Below are 20,672 nucleotides of genomic sequence, written 5' to 3' on the forward strand. Positions count from 1 at the left end.
GTGTCCGGAAATAATATAGTTTCCCCACGTGCCTGACGGTTCTATTGGACCAAATGATTTCCTCTTTGCCTGCAGTTTTCGGAAACACAAAATACACACATTTCTTCCCAAAATTTGATTCTCAATTTCGAGCATGTTTTTATTTTTGTTACAGACCAGGTGAATTTATTTTGGCGGTGGGATGTCTATAGACAATACCAAAAGCATATTAGATGCAATATTCAATCTACACCGTATTGGCCTTTTCTCCTCACTCAGGCCACACTGATTTAATATTATGGATGACATCCTCTGAAGACCCCCAAACTAGTGCGCGCGGGCGAATAAAAAAAAATTCCGGCCAAAAATAAAAATGCTACTAAACCACAGGAATACAAAGATCGTATTGTGAATTTGAGGCAGTACATAGGGACGTATACGACAAGCCGGCACATGTTGGCTTTTTGCGGAATGTACTGAGTTCTTGAGTCGTGGAGCTTCGCGTTAGTAGCCTGGGTGCCATCCTCTAAAGTTACCGCCACCGTATTGTCGCTAACTACCATGGACTACGCAAGCCTAGAGCCAGGCCAGAGCCTTGGAGGACGTGATTCTTTTTTTTTTTTTGGAGAACAGGCGAAAATCAATGCGCGCGCGGATGTCATCCATAAAATTAAGGCGGTGTAGCCTAAGCAAATGATTTTTCAAGAAGTGATATTTTTCACTGATATCGGTTTGGGACCTCTAGCAGCTTTTTTGGCTATGGCAGATGTTTTGTTGTAGACTTGGTAATTCAAGATGGGGTTGATGAAAGTACTACTACCATGACATTAGAGACATAAGAGAAATTAAAGGCAATCTGCAATATAGCAAATGAGCATCTTACACTGATGTATTGTTTTCCAGTTGGTGCAAGGTTTGAGCCAGATCCCCTGGCCCCAGAGAGAAACAACAGACATCAGTAGCTACTTCAGCCGGGCCCCTGAAAAAACAACAACTTCAACAATGCCTGATGGTCCTCAGGTCCCAGTAGCTGAGGAGAAGAATAGGACCAATCTCCGGAAAATGTATGTAGCTGTAGTGTTATATTAGTAGCATGAAATGATTTTTTTTCAAATTGTACATCATACATACATTTCAGTATCAGACTGTAACTGCTCTTTTTTTTAAATAGGATGAAACGAGGAAAGCTTCAAAAGAAAAACTCCAAGAGGAAGAATCATCAGATTCAGAAGGACACTGCATCATCAAGCCACATGTCTGACTCAAAAATACTCGATCAAAATGTTCCTAACACAACAAGGAATGGTGTACAAACTCAGACTGAAGACATAACATGTGATCAAGTAGAGATGATGTCAGATTGGTCAGAGGACGCGCCATCTGACATTGTTCCCGCTGACATAAAAATGATAGTTAGAGAAGGAACATCAGAAGAGATTACAAACGCTGTGGCAAGGAGCTGCCAGGAGTCAAACACATTTCCTGACAGCCAAAAGTCTCAAGTAGGAGATATGTTATCAGGAGAGCTCCCAAAGAAAAAGAGGGGAAGGCCAAAGAAGAACAAGGCTGCTGCCCCTTCTGTCAGTAAAGATGGGGATGTTAAGATGCATAAGATGAGAACCAACGGTAGCAACTCGGTAGCTAGAGTAACAGAGGATGGGCACAAAGTTGAAGCTAAGGGGGTCGACACAATGGTGCAACATCAAGATAGTATTGGTACCACCAATAGTATGACAAGCAGGGGATTTGGCATGTTGGAAATCCAGAATACCGAAGACCACAAAAATGTGGTGGGCAATGATCCGCACGAGTCACAAGTTCAAGACAGAAAAGATATTGAGAAAGAATCAAGCCATTTCAGTGGAGAAGGTCAGCACCAAATGTTTCTAGATACCTCACATGATGCAAGGGAAAACAGACATCTTGATCCTGATAGGTCAACAATGATCCCAACCAGCGCAGGCCCATCAAGTTTAGACAGTGACAACAGGCAAAGCAATGATTTAAGAATTCAGTTTAAAGAATCAACAGAATCCAGTCTTAATGGCTTCAAAACCAGTAAGAGAAGAACTAAAAGAAAGTCGGATTCACCTCTGATTAAGCAGCCAAGCAAATTTAGTAAGTTGTCCCGGAAAAAGTCCAAAAAAGCTGTCAGGAAAAACTGCTTCAATACATCCCAGTCACGGCAGGACACCTATGATGAGAGTTCTTCCCAGGAAAAAGTAGAAGATGAAGACAAGAAGCAGAAAAGTAGCAAGAAGCAAACATGTGGCACAGCTACTCTTCCAACTCCATCCTCCACAGCAACTGATGATGACTACGATACTGCAAATGAGGAGAAAATGGACAGTGAGAGTTGTTCTGGTAAGACCAGAACCAAAGTGAACCAAAGAGTCCATCAAAGATTTTGTTGGCATTAGCAGGAACTCAGGCAAGCGATCATCTAAACATCCATCCTCACAGGAAAAGGAAGCATCCAGGAGGTTGGAGAAAATCCACAGAAAGATGAAAAAGATGGAGATATCTGATGATGAGGAGGATGAGCTGCATTCAGATGTAAACAAAGGATTATTTTCACAGCAGGACACAAACTCTAGTCAAGTGTCTGCAGGTAGTGATGGTGCCATTGCTGTTAAAGATGTGACCCCCAGCAAAAGTCAACAGAAGCCAAGCACACATAACATCTCTCTTTCAAAACGGAACCTGTCACCTGTCGTTAAGCTGGTAGACATCTCTCAGGCAGAGCAGTTCAGAAGACTCCTCAGTCCAGTTCGTGAGAGAGCTAAGGAGTTAACCAGCTCTCAGGGGAGTGAAGTCAGCAAAAAGGCAGTTGTAGAAAGCAGGTCAAAAGACAGCCATCACTCAAAACAACATGGTCCAGCACAAATAATGAGGAAGCGGTTAGAGTTCAGGAGGCAGAGGTCAAAGGTGTTCGATCTTGACTCAGCAGAAACCCTTGGGGATGAGGACCACAACAGAAGTAGTTTTGAAGGCAAGACAAGGAAGTCAAGGTCCACTGTGTTTGATCAGGATTTGGACAGTTGTCCCAATGTGTCAGAGGAGTATGCCGTAAGCAGCCAGAACATAGAAGCCAAAGATGGCGGTGATACAAATTGGACCAGCAAGAATCCTAACACAGAGAGCCACTGTGAAAAGGCTACAGTTAATTCCTTTGAAGAAGATGGGGATGAAAAAGTAGTAGATTACAACAATGACATTCCATCCCAAACCCTTAGCCCTAGCACTATCAAGAGAGCAGGGACTATGAAAAAAGGTGGAAGAGGCAAGAAGTCAAAAGTTGTTATTGAACCTAATTCAAAAGACAATAGACCATCAAAGAGAAGCAGTAAAGCAGTATCAAGACCCTCTCAAGAGGTCAGACAAGGTGACAAAAGACAAGAAATTTCTAAATCAAGGGTTTCAAAGAAGACCAAGGTCAGAGATGATCCAGATAGCGGTTCAGTTATTGTTGATGAGGTAAATACCACAGACATACAGAATGGGAACAGTACCGTTGAAGAGGCTATCGATGTACCAGAAGATGACGTGGATGAGATTTGCTTTGTTGATGAGTGGCAAACAGGAGACAAAGCTGAGATGGAGAACTCCATCAAGAAAATCAGGTATTGAATGTATGTAAAGTTGTTTACAAAAATGCATATTGTTCATCGAGCTGCTGTAGAGAGATTTTTTCTCAGAGCCATTTTAAGATAATAATAGTTTATAAAAACAATGTACTTCCCTTTACAGGCATGTGAAAGACCTGAATAGTGAGCAGATCAGATACCTGGTTCAGAAGGAGGATCGCTACCTCAAGGACATCTTCAAGGGCAAGGTCAGTACAAGTTTCATCCTTGAATTTATTTTCAGAACTGTGGATGCAAAAGTCGCAAAGTAAAGTGTATATTTTTCCAAAATACAACAATAGTTTGAAATAAAAATCCAAGCAAAAATAAAGTTTTCATTGAATTTGTAGTCCTGTGAAATTTTTATCTGTTTTTGCTATACCCGGTAATATTGAGAAAGCCCAGATTAATTGTAAATCCTGAACTAGAGTTTCATTGGAATTCTGCTCAGAAACAGTGTATCTAAGCGTTAGACCATGAATTTATAACTCATGGTTTTGGTCTGACTCTTTTATCTTGCAGTTGTTCTGTAGGAGGCATGAAGATTACAAGAGAGGAGGGATTGCCAGAGGTATGGTCATGTACTGTTAGCCTTAATTAAGATCAATGTCACTTGTCATCAACTTGATAAGGTAAAAATGTAGTTGTTCAGATGTTCTGGACTCTTTCCCCTCCATCTCTCACATTCCTGTCCAGCTCCTGGTAGCTACATGTATACCTTCTAGCTCACAGCACACATCCTCTCACAATCAAAATACAAAACTTTAAATAAAATGATTTGGGCCAAACCAAACCAAACAGCAACATGCCTGCAGATTGCAAGTCATTGTGATCATTGTGAAGCAGAACAGTCCTGATTGAGAACATATTGTCTTTCCCCTCTTTGCAGCTGACCTTGACTTCCAGGTGCGGTTGGGAATGTTCCATGAATCCCAGCATGACGAAGTGTTAGATGTGTTAAATGCCAGGTACTGTCCAGCAGGCAACAACAAGGTATGATCAACCCTGTTGAGTATCTTGAAATTATGATTGTACCCAAGAAAAAAGCATTACAAGTTTTTCTATTCCATTGACTTTGTAATCCATTGATATCAAGATATAGACTGATGTACTTTAAACTGTACTAGTTTGGCATTTCTTGTACTGTAAAGTTTCTACATGAATGTTGTCTAGGCATTACTGTTTGGAGCCCCAGCACAATATAGCAGATGGATTTATGGAATATTAGAAGTGGGCATGAATAGTTGTTTAAGGCAGACTGGTTCTCCCCGCTGAATTCACAGACTGTAGATTTTCCAATGTTACACAATGATTTTTCTGTTGTGTTGACCTTTTTCTATCCACAGTACCTTGACTATGTGTTCAAAGTCCTCCTGCCCGAGGCTCTTATCAAGATCCACATGGACATCACAGGGACCAGCCATGATGAGAGTGAGGACATCATGCAGCAGGCCCTCAGCAGACGCAGCCTCTGTGCCTCCATGTCCATGTCTGACTAACCTTCAGCCAGATACCAAGTATAGTAAGGTAGCCTTTTGGCACCAACGAAAGTTGTATTGGTTACAGGGTTAGGTAGCCAGTAGAAGGCTGCTAGTACAGCATCAACTCCATCCCACTTCACCATTAAGGCTCTACTTAAGATTTTACTTAAATGTAAAGTAAATTAAGTTTTCACTGCATCAGCAGTCTTATATTTTCTTAGAAGCACAGATAGTGTAGGAAATGATTACCTCTAAAACTTGATTACCTCTACTGCTATTTAAATTTTATTATCCCTTATAGGAAATTTCTTGTGTGCAATGAGTTAGATTGATTTCAACAGGTTTTATTTTGTAGTGTATAGTTTCATTATTATGTGAAAAGGGTTTCATATATCTATGTTGAGGATCTTGTTAATATTGTTTCATGGCAACAGAATCACATGGTAAGCTTTTAATATAGTTGGACTGTTCTGCCAGCATGAATACTTGGCCTCTTGCTATTAAGTATTAACATTAACAAACCACAGCAGGAGATACTACATTTTGTTCAGAATAGGAAATGTTTATTAAGTCATGTTAACAGCCCTTGTTGAACGTTATGTTGAACACCTTTGACATGCATGCAAGATGCATATAGACATTATTACAGACTCTTTCCTACTTACTTAGTATACTGTTCTTATTATGCTATTTCTTTCAAAGTCACGACAGAATTGAATTATACTATTATTGTCATATCTTCATATGAAATTATTTTATCCATAAGTTATTTGACAGTACTATCTTGGTGGCTATAGCAATGCTACTCTATATTGTTTGCTTATAAATATTCACATAAACATTTGTTGTTCATTAATAAAGCTGGCATTATATTATATATAATGTTACTATCCATAGGTTTATTAACACCTTGTCATTCATTTAGTGTAATAATGCACAATCATGAAGAGAATGTGAAGCACATTTTAAGATCAATTATCTTAATTAAAATTACTACATTGTGCTTCGACCAAACACCTCTGTTTTCTTGTTAGCCCTTTTAAGTTAGCCCTTATGGTGATAATAAAAGCTTATCTAGTCACTGACACATGCATTGTGTGCTTGTATATTTGCTTGTATATATGCTTGTATATTCAGGTGTTTGAGACATTTATTATATTATTTTATTATATTGCTGTTGAGATGAAACTAGATGGTAAAACAAAACTTGGTTTCCTTGTTATCCAGTCGTTTATGCAAACTATATGGAGCCAGCCCTCTCCAGCACCAGGTCCAGTTTTTCCTCCAGCTCTTTCAGTTGTGCATCTATGTCGTCTGTGTGCGTCAGGTCATCTATTATAGGGGTGTGTAACATTGGTTAATTGGTTCCAAAGATAGCTAATAAATTAAAGAGTCTGTTTTAATTCCCTATGAGAATGCGATAGACGGTTTTTTTCGAGAGTTTTAGACAGCGAATTAAAGATCTGATGTTCAGTTTTTATCACTGTCACTGAGATCATAATATGGTGTCCAATTATAATAACGTCACAGAGAACATGGAATCTTTAACCTAGCACAGCGGCGGCTCGAGAAACAAAGTACTGTAAATAAGCCACAAACGGAATTGCTGTAAAATCTTGGATTGGATCCAGCCACAATGTTTCTCAGAATTAGGTCACTGGCTGGTCACTACTAAGTCTGCACTGGAGCTGACCTTTAGTAGCCACATGTCCAGTGTCCACTCCCAGGAACCGGAGGAACCTGTCCATCATGAACTCCCCCATGTCCGTGTCCCCGCCCAGACCGCCGGGATCGCGCTTGGACGTCCGCAGCTCGTCATCCAGGATGGACACGAACACGTTCAGGATGATGATCATGGCGATGACCACGTAGCTGCAACAAAAATGGACTGTTTAAATGTTTACACAGAAGTTACATGACAGTCAAACTTAAGTTTGATTTCTCCAGTATTTGCACCGCTGCAACATACTTTAGATCATACTTAGGGATGCATAGCGGGCCATGTACAGTCTGTAACGCCATAGGTCATAAAATCCAATTTTGGGCGCTCGATAGTCTCCATGCATCCAGTGGAAAGAGGAATCTCAGAGAAACATAATATCAAGGGGTGAAAGACATGGAATGAATGCTATTCCGAAATGTATCGATAGTGACGTATATAGTGACGTATGTCAGCAATATTCTACTAATTTTATTACTTTTCCTCAAAAGTGTCCATTTACATTTTAAATATCATATATTTTGTCGGTCGGTACGCATGTGCATTACCTGAAGAAGAATATTCGACCCACGACAGGATGACTCACGATGATCTTGTGGTAGGAGACGGTTTCGAAGATCATGAGCAGCTGTGACCGGACGGCTGAAGGGAAGCTGATATAATCATGGTTCCAACGTCCGAAAAGGAGGACTCCGGTGGTACTGTATGCTATGAACAAGCAATATCAACAAAATATAGTACAGAGCAAAACTGCCAATTGCAAGGGTTCAAAAATTCCGATGGTCGAACTGAATCAGTGAGCAACTTGTATTGCTTTCTTTTTCGGACAGGTTCGACCACTTCATCATTTGTCTACTGTCGAGATACAGCTATGAATGTTGTACTTAGATATTAACTGTGCTATTAGAACTGATTCTAAAGTACACCTGTACACGCTCATCTTGTGACTGAAATCTTGGTAACGGGTACTTACCAGTGATAAGAATGAATATCAGTAAAGCGAACATGGCGATCTTCCTGCCTGCGTTGCTGAGTGTGTGGAAGAGGGCTCCGATGAGACGGTTGAAGCCCAACAGCTGCAGGAACTGTAAGGTCATGACGAACACAAGGATGGCCAAGAAAGCTGAGAAAACCTCTGAGTAGACGGCAATAGGACGGAAGCTATGATAGCCACCTGTATGTAGGGGAGAGATATTGAGAATTGGTACTGAGAACCTTAGAGATAAGACTGAATCACATTATCTGTATCTTTATAGCCGGTATAACCGCCCTTCGGCGTAACACACCAGCTAACATTACATCAATGGTATGCTTAAATGTTACAACGAAATAGTTTGTACAAGTATCTTTATTTTGTTCGTTCAACATTGGCGCACGCTGTGCCTTTGTAGATAACGTAATAAACAAGTGGATAGTTTAAGAGGTTTTGTAAATATTGCGTGTATGTGTGTACCCTGAAGACTTTTCAGTGTGTCGACGTGGTAGTCGCGAACTCCCTCCTTCACAGCAAACATGACGATGGCAACAACACACAGCAGAAGTCGGACGAATTCCAGGTTATTCCAAGGCTGAGAGAAATACTTCCTCTTCTGTTTCACTAGTTTCTTCCCCTCTCTCAACAGCGAGAAGGCAAACAAGATGGCGAAGATAATCTGGAACAGAGGCAGACGATGGTAGCATGTTTGTGGTACATAACATAAAACTGCAGTCGAAATTGATTACTATGAAAGAATTGGAATTTTGACAACCGAAAGCACAATGTGTTGTTTTGGTCATTAAACCACGCAATGGAGAGCTAGTAATATCCCAAGAACCTACGGTTCACATATACCTGAAACGCAATAGTCAGCTGCCCAGCAGTTCCCAGATAGGAGTACAACTTGAAGATGTGGATATCTATGGTGGTTGTAGCGGCCCGGCCTGCCTGAAATTCTACCTTTAAGTCGATCACCGCAAACAAGTCTGCGTTAGCATTGTAAGCATTAATCTCTACTATAACTGCTTCTGTGAAGTCGTCCAACCAGCCGTGCTCTTGGAGATGTTTCATGGTGAGGACGGCCTGACGAGGATCGTTGCCGATCTCGAACATGTAGGCCCCGTCAGTGTACGCGTCTACCTGCCCGCCGTAGGGGAAAGACGTTCCCGGTGTGAAGACCCAGGCTGATGCCACGGAGGCAGTGAAACTGGAGTCGTTTCTCATCTGTTCGTAGTGACCATACCATCTGCTGGAGAAGTCTACCACATCTCCAAGTCTTCCGTACGGACGTTGACGTGAGGTGGCGTTGGCCAGGAGTCTTAGAACGTCTCTCCTCGGATGTCTTCGCCTAAGCGGGATGTTGGTGACGTTTGTGTCCCAAAGTGGTCGCCATCCAACTCCAAAATCTCCGTTTTCGTACTGCGATAAGGAATAGTCCAACTTGCAGATTGGAAGAGGCATGGTGTTTGCCACGCAGGCACCTGCGATGCGATATTTTTAAAAGAACAATGAGTTTACGCATGCTTTAAGCAGTTGAAAACGTAGCCATCAGCGTTAACTTCTAAGAGGTTTTGCAGAAAGTGCTTACAACAGGCAGACCAAGTTTGTACATTGTCATAACATAACGTTACTGAACTGTGTTAATGTAGAGACTATTCTATTTTATGTTTTTCTTGCATCTCAAAGTCTTACAACTGTAGATAATGATGTTTTACGCACCTGGACGGCTTCTGAACTGTTTGAAGGCAGCTGCCCCGACCCTGTAAGACTGGTCGTCCAGAATGGTGCTCTCCGGTTGAGCGAATAGAATCTTGAGCAGTTCAGCATTGGCCCAGTACCAGACACTATCCACTGATTTCACCTGCCAATCAAATGTTTATTACAGGAATGATTATTGAGTGAACGCCACTTAAATGCCTGGAACTGATACCACTACCATCTATATTGTGTGCTGCTATTGATTTTGAATTGAGACATTACATGTCAATTCGTTCTTTTCTGTTAAAGACCATTTCTTTTGTTTTGTTTTGAAATGAGGCATAAATTCAAAACAGATGTGATATATGTGAAAATTTGCAGAGCTGAAACTCTGATATTCAATGGCCCTGTATCGTGATAAGGTCTTTCGATACTCTTTTACCGTGATTTTATAAAACAGTTGAGACTATGAAGTGTTATATATAGGAGAATCCTGATCATGCTTACCATTTTGATAGAAGAAAACGTGTTGTTGAGAGCCTTCTGCATGAAGTATCCGTGCATGGGGACGCTGCTGAAGGCTAGATAGAAGACCACGGCCACGACCAGGAAGTGTTTGGTGACGTCCCACAGGATCACGTTCATCCGCAGTTCCTTCAGCCGCCGGCTGCGAGCTGCCGCCAGATCAGCCTCTCTACTGGCGGTGGAGGAGTCAGGCATCCTCGGGGCTTTTACGTCTTCTGTACCAAACAAGTACCAATGGTTTATGAAAGGGAGGCCCAATCCTTTTTCTCCCCAAAACGTGTTGAAAATATTCTACTTGCGTATGCTACAATTGTAAAGTCATTATCCTTACATTGCTACAGTACGGTATCTGAGATTTACCAACCTATTAAGTATGATATGATCGTAGGGTGGAGCTCCTTTTCGTCAAATATAGCATGGACATACTCACTGGGATAGCTTTAGATAATTCTTGCAGGTACAAAATACAGGGATTACGCGTGACGGGGCTTATTGGGGAAATGAATGCAGCTGTATGTGTGTGTACTTTGTTCAGGGAAACCTTACTGGCATCCGCAGCTGGAGGAAGAATCTCCTCGTCATCAGCCAGACCGCCACTCGCCAGTGAATCTTCCTCCTTGCCGAACTTCTTAAAAGTAACAGCAATGATGACGGCAAATATAATCACCTGTAAATGAGACAATTTTATCAAGTAAAGATCAAGAAATAAGCTCTGGGAGTCTTAAAAATTGTGAGATAAAGATACATGACATGACACATGATCTTTTTTCTGCTTAGGGAAAAAATCCTCAAACCATCCCATAGTTAAAGAAGTAACATTAGATTCATAATAGTTGGTATTCCACTTTTACGTATCTATTTTGGGTGTTTCAGTTGTTGACATTTATACCATTATGTTGCGCGTTGCATTTTGACAAGATTACAACAACTTTACGAGGACGTAAAATTAATATACACGTCAAACTACCTTAATCGGTTGGATCACGAGGACAGACTGGAAGATGGAGAGTAGAATTGACGTCAGCCACTGCCCCGACTTCTCCGCTCCCCACTCCATGCTGTAGAGGATGACGAAGAAGGCCGAGCCTGCTGCAGACAGGACGACCAGAGCCCAGCCGATGTACACACACCAGTGGGGCAGGCCAGACTCTTGGTGTTCCTGCGGACGTTCAACCTGACGAAGATATGAAAAAACAATGGAACTGATCAGATTATGCGCTCTATTACGCAAAAATGAAGGAAATGTTAATTAACACGAATGTATATTGTTTCTATCTATCTGTTAAATGCGTTGCATTAAAATGAATTATCTATAGGGGTCTCGTCGTTCTTTATTGCATTATCATGATACATCAGAAAAAACAGATAGGAAGACTTTTAAAATGTCAACAAACCGACCTTATAGATGTCTTCAGACCTAGAGGACGGTTTTGTTCGCGGTTTCGGTCTAGACTTGCGGAAGACGTACACGATGATGAAGTTGACAGGAAACACGATGAGCGTGCTGACAAAACTGATCCACAGTTGGCTCAGGGTGAACACCAGGGGGCCCAACCGGTACACCTGTTAGATAGGCAAGATATTCATGTAGGTTATGTAGTAAAAAAATAACATACCAGGCAATAAATCAGAGCCTTGTCTTGCTGATGGATGTTAACGGCATATTTTCGGCATGTTGACCATAGTCGGAGGACATTTTTCATGTTTTTTTTTTTAATTGTGCGAAGATTAATGCGCGCCTGCTGATGTCATCCATTGTTTGTCATCCTGCAGTGTGGCAATTTCCCCAACTAACCAACAGTTGGGAGAAGACCTCGTGACATGATTAGCAAGAGAGCAAGCATGAACCACACCACTACAATACAAGAACAAATGTACACGTATATCCGTTACTGATCAACACAGACGTTAGTTCAATATATTTGGAAAACACATGGATTACCAAAAGATGCTGACTGTTCTCATGTAATACTCCACCCACCTGTTGTCTGACGCTGTCGTCCGTCCGATAGAACATGGCGTTAGTGATCATGGTGAGGAAGACCAGAGACAGGCAGCAGGAGGCCCGCTGGACACGGGTGAAGTGACTCCGTGTGGGGCGGGAGGCTACCGAGAACCACAGGTGACCGTCGCTGTGCAAGGTTAAAGACGGGTCAATAACTAACCAGTAGCTGTGTTGAACCATTCAAATACGTATGCCCTGATGCGAAGGAATCGACAACCATTCAAAACTGTACATCATTAAAGGTAGGTCACATGTTGACTCCTTGAGTACGTCCGTATAAATGCTATTTGACATGTCTTCTATGAGCCCAAATTGTGCAAAGTATAACAGTTCGCAATAGCCAGTTGACACTGAAGAATGGTGACATATAGCTTCATGTGATCCATAAACCCAGCCCAGGCTTCGCGCCCTGGATCCATAGCACGCAGTCTGGGATGGTCATGTTCTTGCCTCCCGCAATGTCATTGAGATGCCGAATGAAGGAATAATACTAGTATTTTCTTTAATATATCATCGTTTCTGACCTGATGTCCTGACGAGTCTTGGTTTGGAACACCGATGAGAAGTTGGTGAGTTCATCGCGTCCGGCTGCGCTCAGGAAGCGGTCCACCTTCCCATCATCCATCTCTACTGCCAGCCAGCGTTGGCAAAAGAACACGTACCTAATATTGGTTCACGTGAGGTAATCAAAAACAAGAAATCGGATATTGCACACTTCTGGCAAGTAAAGTTAGAAAACTAAAGTTGGGTTTTCGTAACCTTAATATTTACAAACCTCCGAGAAGGTTTTCCGTGAACTATAGAGAGGATTGTAAGATCAGGTATTACACCATTTCCTTTACTACCTACTTATTTCCACCTAGTTGTGACCTTGATCACCTTCAGGCGTGACCTCTTTATCAATCATCTGTCAAAATTACCTCCCACACACCATGCAAAGGAAGCTATCAAGTTGGACGGCGAGACAAAGCCAGGAACTCACCCAAAAGAATACAATACGGGCGTCATCAAACGTCTGTACTCTGTAGTTACATTTTTCTCACCGAGTATGGCTTTGCAGGTCCTCAACTACAAGGCGATCTAGAAACCAACTTGCTTCTCCGCCTTCCCCAGAGCTGTCGTGCCAGACGTGGACGTTGGTCAGATGTCCGAGGTTCTCAGAAGTGGACAGAAGGAAGGTGGACACACTGCCGCGCTTGAAGACCTAGGTTGAGAGAAAAGAAAGGATATCGATAGAGCAGACAATGAATGATGGTCGTAATTAATAAAACAAGAACTGTGCAGGAACTGTCGAAAAAGGATGCACAAGGATGTTGACTGAAGATGAATCCAAAGCGACATGCACATAAACGCACGAAAGCTGTACCGCTAAGAACTCTCCCTATGACGCATCTCCCTGTCATGTACTACAGAGCAGGGCGTATTAATGCTTCATTGACACAGTTTTCGTAACGTATTTTACAAGTATATATATACACACACACACACACGTACACACGTACACACAGAAAACAATATAGCTTACACAGGTGAAATGAGAAATGAGTATGTTAAACAGATCTTCCATCATTTTGCCTATCTAGTGTGTTTTATATGCTCTTTTATATGCTCAAAGTATATTCCCCAAAGATAGCATTAGAATAATTAATCACCTGCTGTTGACATGCTGCCAGTGGTCTCGGCCCGGAGTCACCGTTTTCCCCATGCAGGATGATGCCGACTCTGGAGGAGGTACCGGAGTTGGCCTTCATGCCGGTGTACACGGTGATCAGGTACAGCTGGTCGTCACACCTGCTGTTGTCGGCGATGGGGAGAACTCCCCACTGAGGGAGAATAATATCTTATTACCGTGTTTGAGACCGCTATTGTTTTTAAGTGCTTGTAACACCAATGACATTGCCATGACACAAAAATACGTTTCCTGATAACATTCAGTCTGACGTTTCTTTGTACCAAATATACTACCCTTCTGATGTTATCAAACACCGAACTTTGTGTCACGAGCAATTTGAAATTGATGTCATATTACAAATATGATTATTGCCTTTAGAATTACAGTTGTTGGAGATATGTATAAAGAAGTGACCAAAAACGTATCAGAAAATGACCTCTCTTGGTGATAACATAATCATTGCCATTAAAAAATCATTATACTAAAACAAGGTACGTACCTTCAGTACATCGCGCTTGTCGGCTTTTCTCGCAAAGACGACGACGATGAAGTACACTCCAAACATGACGATGACAGTGGAGAACACCGCCGCGTTGTCACTCAGGTTGGCGAACTTTGCGAACACCGTGCTGAAGTCGATGGAGTTGGGCGGCACGATGAAGTCAGCTCCAAACGAGGTTAGATGTGTCGTCAGGCACTGGGTGCGAGTTGCTGTCGTTTGCGGGCCGACCTGGAAGGAAACATTTTATATGTTTCATTTCAGGCTATTACTAGTATCAAGAATTTCAAGTTCAATAGTCAGAACGAATACTTCCAGCCAAAACTTGGAGGACCTCCAATTGTAGGTTCTTTGACATGCTGGAGATGTGGCTCTTCCCAAACTCGGGTCCCCCTACACAGCGTCCTATACGACAGGCGTTCCTAACTTAAGCTACGTACTCATTCCCACCTAGCCTGAGTCAAGTGAAGAAAGAAGTGTAAAGTGCCTTTCCCTCGAGCAGACAATTGGGAGCTAATAAAGATTCGAACCCATCCAGAAATTAGAATGAAAGATCCTGTATGCACTAGGTATGTTCAAATATACTGGCGATCAACTGCAAATCCGTTCGTCAGGTAAGTACAGAACGTGTAGGTACCGTACAACCAGACGGGTTCCACTTGTTCCCAGCTACGTTCCACCAGTTGCACCTGGGCGTGAGAATGGCCAGTTTGTACGTCTCGTTGCGCCGTGCCGCCCTCAGTCGAGCCGTCACGTCAGCGTAGGACGCGCCGGGGACGGTCTTGCACTCCGTTGGATCTGTAAGGCACTCACGTGACTATGACGTGCAATTAGGTATTGTCCGCCATGTTGTATGGTTAAACCCTGAAGCTGCTACGTACTTTTGAATTTTGTTCATGAAGAAGTGGTAATGACAATGATATGATGACATGGTACATTTAGATATCCATATAATACAGGCAACCTCCTTGTCCAACTAACAAACATGGAGGCTATGACGTCATGTGAAAATATTTTTAACCATGGAAATACTAAGTTCTGACAGCAAAGAATTGGTCATGGGTCATTTTATTTCTTCCTCGTGTACTGCAACACGTACGTACCCAGCTCTTCCACCCCGATGTAGTACGTGCCGTTGACCTCTGGATATGCCCGGGGGAATGTAGCAGTGACGTCAGTGCCGGTTAAGCCAGACGGCCCGACTCTGCACGCCGTGTGCAGCGGTGGGAGGACGGTGGTGAAGTTGTAGCTGTCTGGAGTCGGGACCCCGTTGTACTGCATGTACAGTCGATAACCTGGTGTAATACGTGTACGGTAAAGTCATCCACATCACATAAATCTTTATCATACCTTAGCCTCTGGCTCTAAACTTCTAGATCTTTGGTTTAATGTTTTGATTAGGTCGCTTATAATATGAGATTACTATAAAAATTTATTACAACCTGTAATAGATACATGTATGGTCAGAAAATGTACTTATGTTAGCGTCACTGAATTTATATTGAGCAAACAAACGATATGACGTTATAGCAAAATGTATTTTCTGGACCATGCCGTATTTCTTGATCATAGCGCATAAAGATGTCATCCTTTCCAAATACAATATCTCTACACCGACATGTTGGTAAAAACAATTGAGGCTCATAATTGTAGATTTACTGAAAGTGAAATGCTGACCTATAACATGAGGGGGTGGCAGAAGCATGAGAAAAACGGCTGTCGGTACGGAGATGTTGTCTGACTCCATCCTGTGGTACGACAGGCCGTTACTGGCTACTACAGAGTCGTTCATGAAGACAACCTCGGGGGTTCCCGGCGTGTCGTAGTTTTGAACGAAGACCTGGGAATGTGACATTAGATTGGGGCTTAGAAAGATGGCTATGAGAAATGATAAAAAGTTGTTTTCTTCGTAATAAAACAATTACTCATAAAAGTGTGTCAACCGTAAGGGTCCCACACATGATAAATCGATGATTAATATTTGTAGTAGCTTATATCTAGCCTGGGTGACATCCTATTTGTATACAGGGCATCTCTATAAGAAATATTGTTTAGGACGCGAGCATGGAAGCCCCAGTATACAATATCTATGATGACTTGATCTGGAAGAAGACTTATCAGTTACAAATATGACCTTGCTCACGCAAGAATAAGGAAGTATAATGCCCAACATAATGGAAGATAAGGAAGATTGCGACTGTCAGCGGGAGTCTGTGTACCTGTAGCGGTTCCTGTGTGTCGTGCACAGACAGAGGGTGTCCTGCGTCATCGTAAAAGTCCAGGGAGACGACAGATGACCGAGTATCGGTGTCGTTGTCCCAAATGAACGGATTTCGTGAAAATGTCATGAACTGAGGTGAAGACATACAGCCTTAAGTTCAACACTCAACAAAAAAATCAAATTAAGTTTGATTTTAAGGCTTTGGGACGATGTAAGGTAAAATGCATAGGTTTACGTATACACTTAGCAGACTACCAAATACATATCTGGGCAGCAAAAGGTGCATGAAGTCATCTGTCTCATTCAGGCATCTTATATCAATTTGAACGTTTGTACTAGTGTCTATAGGCCTGGAATAGTATTCCAACAACTTCAACATCTGCGTCTTGTTCGTAGCTATCCATGTGCTTTAAACTGCACTGGCGACAACGTACAACAATAGCAGCAGAGGCAACAACAACAACAACAACAACAACAACAACATGCTCACTCTCGAGTCCACCACGGCGTCGTTTCCCGACGACTGGAAGACAACGTCTGGTTCGGGTAAGGTAACGAAGCCCTCCGATCTTTGCCGACTGAACTCTCCCTCCTGCACACGGTCCCTGGCGTGTCGCTGGTAGATGACTGTCGCAGCCGCGGAGCGGATGACTACAGGAGGTGAGCCGGTTGTGGTGTTGTGTAGGAGCGTGCGGAGGGACATCTCCGTCGTGGTGAGAAAATAACCCATGACTTGCTGCGCCTACATTACGAAGTACATTTCATTAATTGTCTTCGTTCCAACTAATTCTTTCAATGAATGTTAGATATATGGGTAGCCGCCTACTCAAAGTAATTGTTGGGGAAGTAGCAATGTCTATATATCGTTCGATGCCTCAATGAACGTTGAATTGAATTATTTCTCATTTCAAGAGAAATTTAGCTAGATAAAATACACTTGACATCTACTGTGCAAAGACATCAACAGGCGACCAGTACCTTTGTCTGTTCGGCTGCTCCATACGACTGAGGAACCCAGGTTGTTGCTGTCAGTGGTTGACTTAGCGCGCTGTCCAGGGCTGAACCTAGTCCATCGTGAAGGACTGAAATAGATGCCAACAGAAAACGTATATGTAGAAATAGATTATAAGACAATGCATTTTTATACAAAGGCGATATTCGTCACTTTAAGGGTGAATGCGACCGGGAATCTCCCTAAATTAAAAGAGAGGATACCAAGATTGAAATACCTTAAAGAGTTGCCCGCTCGCACAAATGCACACAAAGATTAGAAAGAGCTACATTGCTATGATACAAAATACAAAATTAATGTTCAGGAAGAAGAAAAGCACACCTGTTGATGCAGACAGCAGGGCGTCTCGATCTATCGGCTGTCCGCCGAATAAGGTTACATTGTAGAGAGCAAGCCCTGCGTTGTACATGGCCTCAACCAAGAGAACCTGCCAGGCATATTGAGACGTTGTAAGATAAATCATATAAATCTGCTACATGTATGTACTCGATAAACGTTACATGGTCTAGCCTCCAGCAGGCCTGTACAGCAGGCCAAGTGGTTAAACAAAACGTTGAAAACTAAAATGTCAAAAAGGGAGAAGTTGCTGAGGAATGCATGAAACATTCTCGTTCGCCAAGCACCCTGGATGATTATATGTGTCCGACTTATGATATAACCGGCTTCGGTGGTGCTTCGGTTGGGATTTAAAGAAGCTCGTACCATTCAGGCATTCAGAAAAACAGTACTAGTGTGCAGAATATGCGCAATCACATGCAAGCTCTGCTTGGATAGTACTGTAGGGTAAAACATTGTCACCTCTGTTCCAGGGTTCACCAGTTCCCCCGTGCCGAATAGCGTCGTCAGCGCCTCTGACGCCAGTTCAATCTGGTTCAGACTAGTCAGGCTGGACATGTGAGCCGAGAGCAGCTCGATATGTGTAGATCGTACAAACTTCTGGAGCTGTTGAGAAATAAAGTTTTAGCGTGTAAATCAACGTTAACCAACATGGTACTGAAAAAAGAGATGAACGCTAGCATTATAGAGGGAAAATTAATGTTATGTAATATGGAAATGGTAAGAAAAGTTAAAGTTGACTATAGTTATGAATCTATAGCCCTAGACTGGTATGGTAAAAGAAACGTTTGTGTAACTGTTCCATATATAATTTTTGTTGACGGTACTTCTACCATAGAATATGTGACATACCTCTAGTTCATCTCCCGTGGGCAGTGACAGCAGTCTCAGGAGCTCAGCCGTGCTCGAGGCGGAGTTCCAATCTTTAGCAAAGACGTTCCTGGAGGAGGTTCTGTACGGCGGCGGCGTCGAGGACAGGGCGGTCCTGCGGGCCTGCTGCAGCAGATCCCCGAAGCCTTGCTGTATCAATGCGCTGGACATATCCGCGCCCTGGGGTCAAAAAGAGGGAACGTATATCCATGTGTTGGATGAAGTTCAAGGGTGAAATAGATTCGTCAATTGTTGAAACTTCACCTGCTGTGCACGAACAGCAACTTCAGTTATAACTGTATGACAAGAATGTAAATTGTCATAAGGATCTATGGTAAGACTATGAAAGAAATAGAATACTAGTAAACAGACGTCTCAAATGGATCCCAGAGCCACAACTGCCCTTTTGTATAGCCCTGGAGTCTCACACACAACTAATGTTAAACAATATGTGAACCAGTCATGTTTTATTATATTGAGGTCCAACATAGTGCTTGATTTTCCTTCTGGTTGAAAATGCAACTTTACAACATCATAAACATGTCATAATGACATGTTGAAAATATCGATATAGTAAATATATTGCTCAGATGATACAACTAAGAATTCTTTCCATTTGAAATGGTATTCTTTGCAATCTACATGTAGTAGAAAACATTGTAATTAGTACACACCGACACAGAGATATAGTCCAAATCCTCTGCGATGACATTTAACACGACAGCAACCGAGGAATAGTCACGGATGGACAGGCTTGTTTCCACCTGATCTGATGACGTCAGGACCTTCTGCCACACTCCGATTGGTCCATCGGGCGGAAGGACCTAATCGATGACAGTGATCAATCAACTAATCAACTAATCAATCAATCAATCAATCAACCATTCATTCAATCAATCAATCAATCAAGCCTTCTAAACAAAGATATCTAACCTACCCTCATAGATGTACATCATAACATATAATGTATACCACACAAGATAACAGTGATACGTATTTCAACAGTATTTTTCAACAATGATGATGACGATGAGTTATTGCTTTACTCACTACAATGTCGACCCTGCACATCGCCACTGACATGTCATCGCCGACCGCCAGCACGTTTATGGGGACGACAAAGTTGTCGGCTGCACTGCCTGCTAGGATGCTAGGAGTTTCAACAGAATTGAGTCTTGAATTTTGAGCTAAAGTTGATACGTCTGTTGTAACTGTATAGGTCACAGGATGCGCATTGAGATTCACTCCATGTTCACTGCGTGGTTCCACCTCGACTACTGCGGTGATGGCGAAGTTTGTCTGCCACGAAAAACCTACACAACAACAAGGTAAAACCCATTAAAACGCAAAGCCCCGCCTCCTTCAAAACGTAGAAACGCAAAACAAAAACATAAAAAATGCAGATATTTGCTGAACCTGTAACTTCTTTCTCATTGAGAACGTTATTTCCATGCTATCAGTGGTTGAAGTGTAATTGTGAAGGGCAGTCAGGATTGGTGTATTGGACGTGCAAAAAAAGATACCTATGAAGGACATCGACATGTGCAATGCATCTGTGAGGACCGAAAATCTTCAAGAAGATGAATCGGTTGATGTTATTTTCGGTCTTTTCGGCCTTACTACGTCTGTCTGCTATAGTGAGGACACTCGCTAGAAAGTGCCAAATGGTACAATATCAAAACAGTATTTAGCGTTACAAAACACAATCAGGTAAAACACTGAGACGGAGCCACATCTGCTTGGTGGAATAGATGGACAATACAATACCTAGAGTTGGAGCCGCGGTGCAGGACATATTGTACTTGTACGCCGTAGCCGCCTCATACTCTACAGAAACCGTGGGTCTGAGATTGTTGGGCACGGCGTCAACAATCCACTTGTACCTTTTCCCGGCTTGAAGGTTTCCAGCCAGTATCCCCAGCTCGTTAGGTTGTAATCCTAAGAGTTCAAACAATATTAGACTGAGCCTACCTGGCGCATGGATAGCCTTGTTTCGCTACATTGTCGGACAGTTTTAAACAATATTTGAGCACCACCACCCACGAAACAGTA

The 20,672-nt window shown here is 42.4% G+C and overlaps 2 protein-coding genes across 2 annotated transcripts in view; one reads left to right on the top strand and one right to left on the bottom strand.

Annotated features, from left to right (window-relative positions):
• The window catches only part of LOC109474944, a 10,182-nt gene extending 3,993 nt beyond the window's left edge, over nt 1-6,189 (top strand). Inside the window, exons 6-12 of the mRNA XM_019775442.1 lie at nt 883-1,043; nt 1,151-2,328; nt 2,372-3,602; nt 3,730-3,814; nt 4,128-4,176; nt 4,495-4,598; nt 4,952-6,189. Coding sequence (XP_019631001.1) covers nt 883-1,043; nt 1,151-2,328; nt 2,372-3,602; nt 3,730-3,814; nt 4,128-4,176; nt 4,495-4,598; nt 4,952-5,104 — 2,961 coding nt within the window. The 3' untranslated portion in view covers nt 5,105-6,189. The remainder of the gene's footprint in view (nt 1-882; nt 1,044-1,150; nt 2,329-2,371; nt 3,603-3,729; nt 3,815-4,127; nt 4,177-4,494; nt 4,599-4,951) is intronic.
• A 25-nt stretch (nt 6,190-6,214) lies between these two features.
• The window catches only part of LOC109474947 (polycystic kidney disease protein 1-like 2), a 19,826-nt gene continuing 5,368 nt past the window's right edge, over nt 6,215-20,672 (bottom strand). The window contains exons 3-29 of the mRNA XM_019775445.1: nt 19,671-19,933; nt 18,603-18,800; nt 18,213-18,356; nt 17,736-17,841; nt 17,381-17,484; nt 16,893-17,144; nt 16,401-16,532; nt 15,859-16,021; nt 15,285-15,476; nt 14,819-14,979; nt 14,182-14,412; nt 13,663-13,833; nt 13,054-13,214; nt 12,535-12,672; nt 11,987-12,137; nt 11,404-11,568; nt 10,973-11,179; nt 10,552-10,672; nt 9,988-10,220; nt 9,502-9,643; nt 9,142-9,263; nt 8,638-8,994; nt 8,260-8,458; nt 7,780-7,980; nt 7,355-7,514; nt 6,780-6,958; nt 6,215-6,418 (exon numbers count right to left, since the gene is read on the bottom strand). Of these exons, the coding sequence (XP_019631004.1) occupies nt 6,327-6,418; nt 6,780-6,958; nt 7,355-7,514; nt 7,780-7,980; nt 8,260-8,458; nt 8,638-8,994; nt 9,142-9,263; nt 9,502-9,643; nt 9,988-10,220; nt 10,552-10,672; nt 10,973-11,179; nt 11,404-11,568; nt 11,987-12,137; nt 12,535-12,672; nt 13,054-13,214; nt 13,663-13,833; nt 14,182-14,412; nt 14,819-14,979; nt 15,285-15,476; nt 15,859-16,021; nt 16,401-16,532; nt 16,893-17,144; nt 17,381-17,484; nt 17,736-17,841; nt 18,213-18,356; nt 18,603-18,800; nt 19,671-19,933 (4,745 nt within the window). The 3' untranslated portion in view covers nt 6,215-6,326. The remainder of the gene's footprint in view (nt 6,419-6,779; nt 6,959-7,354; nt 7,515-7,779; nt 7,981-8,259; nt 8,459-8,637; nt 8,995-9,141; nt 9,264-9,501; nt 9,644-9,987; nt 10,221-10,551; nt 10,673-10,972; nt 11,180-11,403; nt 11,569-11,986; nt 12,138-12,534; nt 12,673-13,053; nt 13,215-13,662; nt 13,834-14,181; nt 14,413-14,818; nt 14,980-15,284; nt 15,477-15,858; nt 16,022-16,400; nt 16,533-16,892; nt 17,145-17,380; nt 17,485-17,735; nt 17,842-18,212; nt 18,357-18,602; nt 18,801-19,670; nt 19,934-20,672) is intronic.

This window comes from Branchiostoma belcheri, unplaced genomic scaffold, assembly GCF_001625305.1.
Source record: "Branchiostoma belcheri isolate BF01 breed outbred unplaced genomic scaffold, Haploidv18h27 scaffold32, whole genome shotgun sequence".
In the NCBI taxonomy this organism is placed as follows: domain Eukaryota; kingdom Metazoa; phylum Chordata; class Leptocardii; order Amphioxiformes; family Branchiostomatidae; genus Branchiostoma; species Branchiostoma belcheri.